At 40.2% G+C, this 9,950-nt stretch overlaps 1 protein-coding gene across 9 annotated transcripts in view; it reads left to right on the top strand.

Moving 5' to 3' along the window:
• Window positions 1-4,646, top strand: part of DGKZ (diacylglycerol kinase zeta) — a 151,836-nt gene extending 147,190 nt beyond the window's left edge. For all 9 annotated transcript variants that reach the window (XM_087720182.1, XM_087720189.1, XM_087720213.1 and 6 more), the window contains one exon: window positions 1,567-4,646. In XM_087720182.1, the coding sequence (XP_087576308.1) occupies window positions 1,567-1,683 (117 nt within the window). In that variant the 3' untranslated portion in view covers window positions 1,684-4,646. The remainder of the gene's footprint in view (window positions 1-1,566) is intronic.
• Window positions 4,647-9,950: the final 5,304 nt, after the last annotated feature.

Below are 9,950 nucleotides of genomic sequence, written 5' to 3' on the forward strand. Positions count from 1 at the left end.
GGAAGAAAGGGGAGTCATGGCTGAAAACTGTTAACAGATTTAGTTTTTATGGAGTGCAGGAGTTCATTAGCGGACACAGTCCAGATGGCTGCAGTACGTTCGTGAAATATGAGCTTCTTGGGGATTTAGGAGAACTAGTAAGGCTGTGAGGATGATATTTCAGAGCCTCCCCAGGCATATACTTCACTCAGCCAGCACCCCCACACTCCTTCTTACTTTCTCAGAATGAGTAGACAAGCTATGAAGTTAAGAAACACAAGCTCATGTCAAACTTTTTCACTTTCCTTGTTTACACACTTGCAGTGAGAGGATATGGAAAAACAGGCTCCCCCTCCTAATATCCAGTTAAGGGGAACGGAGTGGGTATACAAACAGGCCCTTGAGGACTTATTTAGCTGTCAGTTGCTAATCTTCCAGAAACCCCAAAGCTTCCCATCCAGGCAGACCATTCCAGTCTTACGGCTTTTTCCCCACATCTCTTGAGGCAAGACTGGAATCTGTGTATGTAGCTACAGCCCAACATTTGGGCCCCTTTTCTTTTCAGGGCTGCATGTGAATACAGATTACTTAGGATAACTAGTACGTGCATCTAATATAGGTGTCCTTATTTATGGGAAATAGAACGCACAGTTCACAGAGTTCAAAGTTGATGTGAAAGGTCACAGAGGCATTATTATTTTTTGTCATTATACATGTACATGTTTTTTCCCAAACGCCATCACTCTGCTAAACAAATAATTCCCTCAACACTGTCAAACTGTTCACTAAGGCTGCATTACTATTACTATTAGCCTTCTCATCGTCCCTATCACCCATCTCCTCTCCCACTTATGACTGCAGGACTGTAACTTTGTTGCTTGTATCCTTACGGTTTATATTGATATTGATTGTTTCCTGATTGCTTATTTGTACCCTATGACTATCATTAAGTGTTGTACCTTATGATTCTTGACGAATGTATCTTGTCTTTTTATGTACACTGAGAGCATGTGCACCAAAGACAAATTCCTTGCGTGTCCAATCACACTTGGCCAATAAAGAATTCTATTCTCTATTGTATTCTACATCTGTAATATAAAAAGGGGGAGAAATATGCCTTTTTGCATTCATTTGTCTCTTGCCCCAGTGTACAAATATAATGTGTGTGTGCTTGTATGTGCGCACGCATGCACTTATCTATTTGTTTATGAGACAAGCAAGAGCTAGCAGCAGCCAAATGATCTGATGTTCCTGTCTGTGGGAGTTACATGGAGCCCAAAATTAAAATTAAATTATACAGTTCTTGGACACTTTTATAAATGATATAATTCATGTAGCTATGTAAATATGATTTACAAATCTGTGGGTTTTTTTAAGAATACGTTTTCCACATCGTACCCAAATTTGTTAGTTTAAAAATCCTAGATGAGACTGTTAACCCCCTCAAATTGCCAACCATTAGATGGGCCAAACATCTAATGGATCACAGCAGAGTTGAGGAGTTCAAAAATGAGGAGGAGGGTGAAATTCTGTGGTATCGAAGAGTTTTGCACTCCAGTCTATCCCTTTTGTTTCATCTTCTCACAGGGAGACACACCCAAGCACAGAGCTGAGAAGGCAAACGATCCCGACCTGGCTGCCTACCTCGAAAATCGACAGCACTATCAAATGATCCAGCGGGAGGATCAGGAAACAGCCGTGTAGCACTCAGCGTGCCTTCATCGTTTCCTGGGAGGGCAGAGAAGCCGAGTAGCACGGGAACCTGGCTAGCCTTTTCTTTGAATGTCCATCACACAGAGGATCCAGAGTTTTCTGTTTGGGCTTGGCCACGGTGCTGTTATTTATTCATGTAGTGGGTATTGAACAATGCTGACTGCCACATCCCTCACCGCGATCACATTCCATGGATGGATACCTCTGCCTGATACTTCATTCCTATCTGCTTCCAAGTTTTCTTGACCCTCGTTGCTGCTCTCAAAGCAGGAAAAACTATTCCCTTCTAGCTATTGGTGGAGCTCCGTTTCAGATACTTGCCCCACCCCCACGCCACCCTTGTGCAACCTTGTGATATCTCCCTAAAGGCAGCATCTGCAACCCCCTTTTAGATCCACTGAAGCTTCATCCCACCGATTCTGCTGATTTCCCAGCAGGGGGTATTGTCCTTCTCAATAGTTTCAACCGTAGCAATGCCCATCGTCTTGGTATATTCTATACTGGAAATTTGCTAGCACAATTTTTGAGAAGGCATACAGAAGACACGCGTGTTTATTTGCTATAGCCCTTTCTTGTTATTCAGGCACTGTAGTATTCAATTACTTGTGTAAACTCTGGGTGACAGTCACATGGACAAGCAATCCAAGTTTCCAAAGCAAGCTATGGGCTTGGTTTGCATCCTCTCAGCACAATATATCCCTCTTCCTCCATTTCTTTTATTCCCTTTACTATGTTGTCCCTGTATTGCAAGCCCCATGCTATAAAGGGTGTTTGTATATCTTGCAAAAACAGGGAACACCAGGTCAAATCCCACTCCTTTCAATTTAAGCTGCTGCAAGCTGAGTTTTGAGACTGCCGCACTAAATGTTTTGAGCAAAGTGCCTCCTCTCCAGGTTTCTTCCCCCTCCCCCCTTTTCTCTCTCTTTCCGGTCTTATATATTACCTCCTTCTGCTTTCTACATTCGCTGATTTAGGAAATAGCAGCCAGTTATAAGCATATTCAAAATATGTTTGGAAAGGTTGAAGTTTGCTGAAAAGGGGATAAAAATCTCAAGTCGAAAAGGCCATTGGTATTTGCCATATCTAAGGACAAAGCATTATCAGTACAGAAATTACCTTTTCATTTTCAGGAGATAGGAGTAACTATAAAACGCATCAGTATAAAGGGAACTATTCCTATCAGCTAGCGTTAATGGCACATTTTTATCCAGGGGCTTGTAGTGACGGTAGTAGTAATAAATAGAAAAGTTCCTGTACAGCCATCTGATTTCTTGCCTAAAAAAGAATGGCCACTGGATTTGGTTCCTAGACTCATGCATAGGCACAGGATACCCACATCAATTTATAATATTTTGGTGCACAGACTTAACAATGTGCAAGTCCTATGAGCACAATTATAGGCAGATCCTAATTATAAACCTGAGATGTTTTGTTTACCCAAGTCTTCCATCACTTCCTGTCCCTTTTTGGGGGGGGGGGGTTCTAAAGCAAAGCAACCCAACACTTAAAACTTCCCAACACTTAATATTCAGAGAATGTGATATAAACATGCTGTTCTACCTGAACAGTTCAGATTAAATAATTTGATTGTTCTACTTGGTCAAGAAGAGTGAACTGAAACTGGACCAAAGGGAGTTTTGGGCAAGAATTCTTAAATCTCATTGAAACTATGGATTCTGTTCTGAAATTGTTGAAAAATAGGTGGCTTTCTGAGGACACTGGATCACAAATGTAAGGACCCATAGAAAAAAGTTTTGTGCACAAAATATATTTAAATCGAGGCATCTTAAAAGAGCAGGAGAAACAAGCTGCTGGTGAAATTGGCATGCAAAACTTACCAGGGATCATCTTCCATTGATGCAAGAGTTTGACTTTAGAAGAGAAGAGGCTTTGAAGTCATGATTCTCCCTAATTTGAGGAGGCTCAATGAAATTAGAGTCAAGAATTTCATACCTTTCACTCAGATGTGTAAGAATACCCTGTATCTGACTGGAAGCTTATCCTCCTTCAAGGCTGGGTTTGCCTGCCTTCTGTATCTAATGCTTTTAAGATTGAGATGCTAAATATCTCTGATAGCGCCTGAGACTTGAAAAGATAGCCAAGTGTCCATTTGAACCCATTCTAGGAGCTGGCTTTTTCCATCTGGTAAACGTGGTGCTAAGCAAAGGATAATACCCCAAAGCAGACTGCACTCTGACCACAGGTCCCAGGCAAAATGCAAATTGTTCTAAATCAGAAACACATGTCATCTCTTTGACATCACCCCTCCTTTCCTCTCCAGAGATGTGGTAGAACAGCCAAAACATTTGGGCATCTGAGGATGGTGCTGACTCACAGCTGCACCCTATCAAGCCTAACTGTTGCTTCAGCTAGGCCTTTGGCTTTGTACAGCCCATGCTGTGCCAATAATGGCGACTTCTCATCCTGCATGACATGGCTATATTGTAGGTCAACTGAAGAGAATGCATCATTGCTTTGCTCTAAACTAGGAGGACTCATGCTCTGGATTTTTAAAATTGTAAACATTCCTCTATATACAAGCTGGCTCCCTAAATGTGTTTTATAGCCCCATAGGTCTGCTATCTTCTCTTCCTCCCTTTTCTATGTCTTCTTAAACTTTGTACAGGTAGTTCAAAAGCACACTGTTTCCTCATCTCTAAATGTTTGTTTGTGCATGTGTGTGTGTCCTAAGCTGAGTTGCTGTGCAATTCAAACCTTGGCTTGTTCTACTCCAAGGGGGAAGGAGTGTGTTTGAGAGTGTTTTTCCCCCTGTGCAATACCTGATTCTGATTTCCTAGATTTGGACTAGTAGGACACCTTTTGGTTTGATTTTTTTGGTTTGGTTTTATTTTTTTTAATGTAACTACATTGGAAGCTTGTGCTTCTGACTTACTCTTTGACAGTTTTAATGTTTTGTTGAGTTTTGCCAATAAAATAGAAGGATGAACATTTTACTTCCCCTCTCTTGTTTTTTTTTTTTTCAAAGCACATCCCTTTCTCATACATGGTATTTATTTATTTTTTAAAATCCTTTATTCCCTTAAAAAGGAATAACTAACCCCATTTTGCAATTCCTGTGTGTTGGAAATGACTTTTAGGCATAGATGAAAACCACAGAACAAACTTAGCTGCCCCTCTACTCCATTCTTGTCTTCACAAAAGATGGATGAATTGGGCTCTTAGCAGGTATTTTACCTTTTTTTTTTGCTACTGTTTCAAATAGCATAAAAAGAAAACAAAAAGTGACATGACAATGACTTTTTTTTTTGCTTCCATTCCAGCAACAATGCTGAATTACAGGTGCTGGTAGCTAGCTGTTCCAACAAATAATCCAACATTAAAATGTATGTGTGCTGGTTATTTAACATACTGAATAGACGACTTCCTGGAGGAAAAAAGAGTTATCTTCAGGTGTTTCAGGAAATGTAATTGTGTTGGTGTCATCTCTTTGTTTTAGTTTTCTCTTTGAAAACTAATATATTGTGACATGGAGTTTTGTACTAACTCAACAGAGGCAGGGGTGTTTTTGTGACCTTCAGGTAGACCTGGGATTCTGAAGAACAGTCATAAACACTGAACTGGATTTCAAGAACTGGAAATGGAAAACCTTTTCAGTTGAAGTAACTCTCCTCCGTCATAAAGGGAGATTTGATTACGCCATTTATTTAACCAGACTCAGAAATGCAAGTTTACAACCTCTGCTCATTTTCTGCCCTAAAAACTTCATTCATAGATAGGCATAGAGTCATGTATAATTATTCCAATTAAATTTTCAGTTTTTCTTTAAATAACTATGGTATATATACACACATCTCTCTTATCTCTCATCTGACCCAGCAATCTATTTGGATTCCTTCTTAAATAATGCAAAAATAATGTTGGTGTTAGGAACAGACCATCATCCGCCTGAAAGCATTCCATTTTCAGTGTTGCCATCCTCACCAATAGGTGTTGGCATATGGTCAGGGTCAGACACCAACACCGCACCCACCCACCCCATTTTTTGATTAGTGAAATCCATTATTTTTCTAATTATTTGTTCTCTAAAGGTTACTGGGGTTGGTTTGAGTAATGTGGTGGTATATTCAGCAGGAAAACTGGAATTTCTTTAGCCTCTCTCCCAATTTTGTGGACAATTAATAAAACCTACTGTAAACTGAACAAAATCAATTGTGCTGTGCCCCCAATTACCCTACCAATTACTTTTTCGCCACCTGATTTGGGGTGCTAGAATGGCTTGTGAAATGCCCTCCCTTTGTTAGGTGTTATGTTACTCAAACTGATGAAAGAGAAGGAACAAATGTTTTAAAACATTTAAAAATGTTTTCCCTTCAGCAGGGAAAAAGTTCCACCAAGATTTGTTTTTCTAAGATCACGAAGGCATTTTTAAAATACCTTTAAAAGCTTCGATCTTCTGGACATCTTGGAATATCTCTGCTTGCATCCAGTACTTGCATCCTATACCCAGAAGTCCTAACCATTTTTTTTCTTGAATAAATCATGTGTGGTTCAGTAGGACTTGTTTCCGTATAAATTTACTTCAGATTACAGCTGCAATTCAACACTCGAAACTGTGGGAGGGGGCCAGTCTTTGTTTAACTGAAGTGATTAGTTCTGTGCCTAGAGTAGAAACTCCCTGAAGGCTATAACATCAATTTTATTCTGGCAGGGGTGCAGGCCTCAAAAGGAGCCTTGCGTTCAGAAACCAGACTTTCCTTTTCATTCATCACAGACTTAATACTTGTTCATAATATCTCTTGGAATTTTTTATCAGCAATGTTTCACTTGGAAACTCTAAAGCAACCCTTTTGGGCATTTGTGCTACAGTGTCCATAAACCGCCTGTTCCTATCTAATAAAGAATTGGTAGCTTCAAAGTTGAAGCCTGCTTTTAATTCTACAGTATTCCATTTTCACTTTCTGACTCATAATAGGGAGGGGAGTGATACATCATTTCCTCTTGATTTTCCTCTTTGTAGGCAGATAAATATCCTGGAATCCACATGCAAATTAATATTCTGAGAAAAACTCCTGATGTTAATTTGAGGTGTCCCTTTAAAGCAGCGTGCTAGACATGGCTATCTCATCAAAAGACTTGCTATTCCATAGCTGCACATTCCATCTTAAAAGTTTGATCAAATACAGATGCTGTGGCTTTAAAGATCTGCCACCCTTACCCCTCCCCCTTTCCCTTTCTCCAGTCTTGCACTTCATTTAGTATTATGCCTGGGGTGGGGGGGATTCTGCAGTGCTAGAAAGTTTGCACACACTTCTGACCTTACATATGCTTAATAGATGTTTTAGAATGTGCCATTGCATCAATACACATTCAACAATCTGGGGAAGCTGAAAGCACATATTTTTCATTGATATTTACCATTTGATTTTATGTGTGTAACACTGTAGGTGTCAAGAAACAATCACATTTGAAAAAAGAATATTGACTCCTAAAGAACAGATGGAAGTTTGTGCTCATTTACTAACTAGTAAGGGCTGGCAGTAAAGTCCATGTAACTTGTTCCTTGTACACATAAGAACAAGACTAGATTTGTTCTTTCCTAAGACCTGGAAATGCATGCACTAGGAATTTCTTTGATTTTTTTTACAACCTCAGTACTTCAGGTAATGTCACTGGGTGCCCAAAGTAACCACAGGGTTGTGTGGTTACTGTACCCCATCCCCTTCAATTTCTCAAAATGTCTCACCTGTCATGGGAGGAGAAGGATTCTGGAAACCAACAATCTTACTACCTTTTCCTGTATTCTTTGCTTTCTTTGACAGTAAATGACCCCTAATCAGCTCCATCAAACTTCCAGGGGCTTCTAATGAGTAGATTTATTGTAGTAGAGTGAAGGAAGCCATTATGAAAGAAGTTGAAATGCAAGTCTATTTAAACAGAAATCAACTTTCGAAATCTTGTGCCTTTCCCGCCCACATAACAGCTAGAAGCCATTTTGCTGGGGATGGAGCAAAAATCAATCATTTCTGTTTGTTTCTAGTTAGGATAACTGGCTGATTTGGTATTGGATTATTTGCCTGTGAGAACTTCCTTTCTAGGCTGTCGCCCAGCATTCCTTCCTATTGGGAAGGGTCTTCTTTCACATTGCCAGAGAACCCCAGCAGCTGGCACTGGAGGGAGGGTTTCTGAATGGACTTCAACTCTGCTATATTATGGATGGGCTCAAAGCCAGTGCCCTCACTCAGTTCTTCCAAGCTCTACTACCTCTGCAGGTCTCACTGGATTCTTTCTTCATTTCTTAGGTTGCTCTCAAAGCCTCTAAGCTCCTGCCTCCTGCTGATATGATAATCAACTTATGCACAGGATTCAGGAGACTGAATTATTACTTTGATTAGAATGAATAAACAGGTATACTCCAAGGATCAGGAAGAAGCCTTAAGCCCTACTATCTAGTCAGAAGAGGTTCCTTTTTGCTCCATCTCTGGTAGCCAAGTACACATGGGACTCAGCAACCCATGATTTATTGCAAGCCACATCATCATGAAGGAATCTTAAACCACTGTTTAGCAATAGGCAAAGAAAGGAAAAGTGCATCGTGTGCTATGAGTGAACTAAATATTGTAATACTAAGTGGGAAACCACTTTAACAGCGAAGATGTCCAAATTGCCATCAAGTTTTCTATTTTCTTTGTGGTCAATTGACTGGGAGGATGAAATTCTGTTCTCATAGGATGAAAGCAAGCATTCTCTAGGGAAAACTGTATCAGTCTTCAAAAATGACATTGCGTCTCTAAGGCTTACCGCAGAGTTTGTGAAATTGTGCCAGGGAGACTTTTGAGGTTTAGGGTAAAACTAGGGGGGGGGGAGATGGTGAATAAATTAGTATTGAAGGGAGAGAGAGATGGAATCACCCAAGCCAAGCTAATCAGCACAGAAGGGCAGCTTGCCAGCGGCTTTATTAAGACTGGAAAAGTTACCGTAAACGAATGGCACAATGGGCTTGGGAGGGAAAAAGAGATCAGAGTTCTCCTTTTCCATATCTAGGATACAGAAACCAAAGCTCACTATAATTATTGCACTGAACAAATAGCACATCTGTGCAGATGTTATTTAAAGTTAATAGATATCCTTTTTCTTTAAACTTTGCAAGATTTAACTCCAGACTGATTTTTTTTTTAAAAGCCCCATCTCCTTAGGTCCATCTACCATTCTAGCAGAGCCAAAAAAGTATCCTATTTCAACATTCCTGTCATCAGTCCTGAATGTCTCTTCTTTCACACAATGAAGCTATAAAGGTGGTTTTCCCAAGTCTTGAAACACTTTCCAGTGTTTCTTTTTCATAATGGTAAAACTACCTTTTATCATCCTGGACATCTTTAAAGGATATATCTTTCACTTTCTGAGTTTGGGGTGGGGTTGGGGGAATGGATGGAACTATTCTTCAGCTTCTAAAGATACATAATAGGCTTACTAAAAAGGCCAATGCAATTATCGACTGCAGTAGTAGAAATGTAGGAGAATAGTTCCACTCTGTTCTGCATGGGTGTTTTTTTTTGTTAGACTTATATACCACTTCGTGGGGCTTTCAGCCCTCTCTAAGCGGTTTACAGAGTCAGCATATTGCCCCCACAGTCTGGGTCCTCATTTCACCCACCTCGGAAGGATGGAAGGCTGAGTCAACCTTGAGCTGGTGAGATTTGAACTGCTGAACTGCAGATAACAGTCAGCTGAAGTGGCCTGCAGTACTGCACCCTAACCACTGCACCACCTCGGAACTCTGGCTCAGACTACACCTTAGTTATGATGTTCAATTCTGGAAACATTTATGAAAAGGTTAACTAGAACAACTGCAAAACAGGAAGAACAATGCTTGAGGGACAAGAAACAAAAACTTATCAAGAGTGATGCAACTGGGTATGTTTACCCTTCAGAAAGACAACTGAGGGAAGACAGAGCAGTTTTCAGGTCCTGTAGACAAGATTTAAAAAGTGGTTTAAATGGAGCAGCTGGGAATGGTGCTAGGTTAAAAATCAGAAAATGGCAAGTTCTAGTCCTTTATTCCTTTAGGCATCAAAGCCAACGGTGACTTTGGGCCAGGCACTCACTCTCAGCCCAATTCACCTCACAGGCTGGTGGTTGTTGGGAAAATAGAAGGTGGAACCATTATGTATACTACCTTGAGTTGTATAAAGTAGACAGGATACATTTAAAAAAATAGATAAATAGACACATAAAAGACAGGCTTCATCTGAATTGTTCAGGACCTTAAAAAGGATTGAAACAGGAATGTTAGTTGAATG

Source organism: Thamnophis sirtalis, unplaced genomic scaffold, assembly GCF_051295495.1.
Source record: "Thamnophis sirtalis isolate CommonGarterSnake01/CBP01778 unplaced genomic scaffold, rThaSir2_p1.2 scaffold_1, whole genome shotgun sequence".
NCBI classification, from domain to species: domain Eukaryota; kingdom Metazoa; phylum Chordata; class Lepidosauria; order Squamata; family Natricidae; genus Thamnophis; species Thamnophis sirtalis.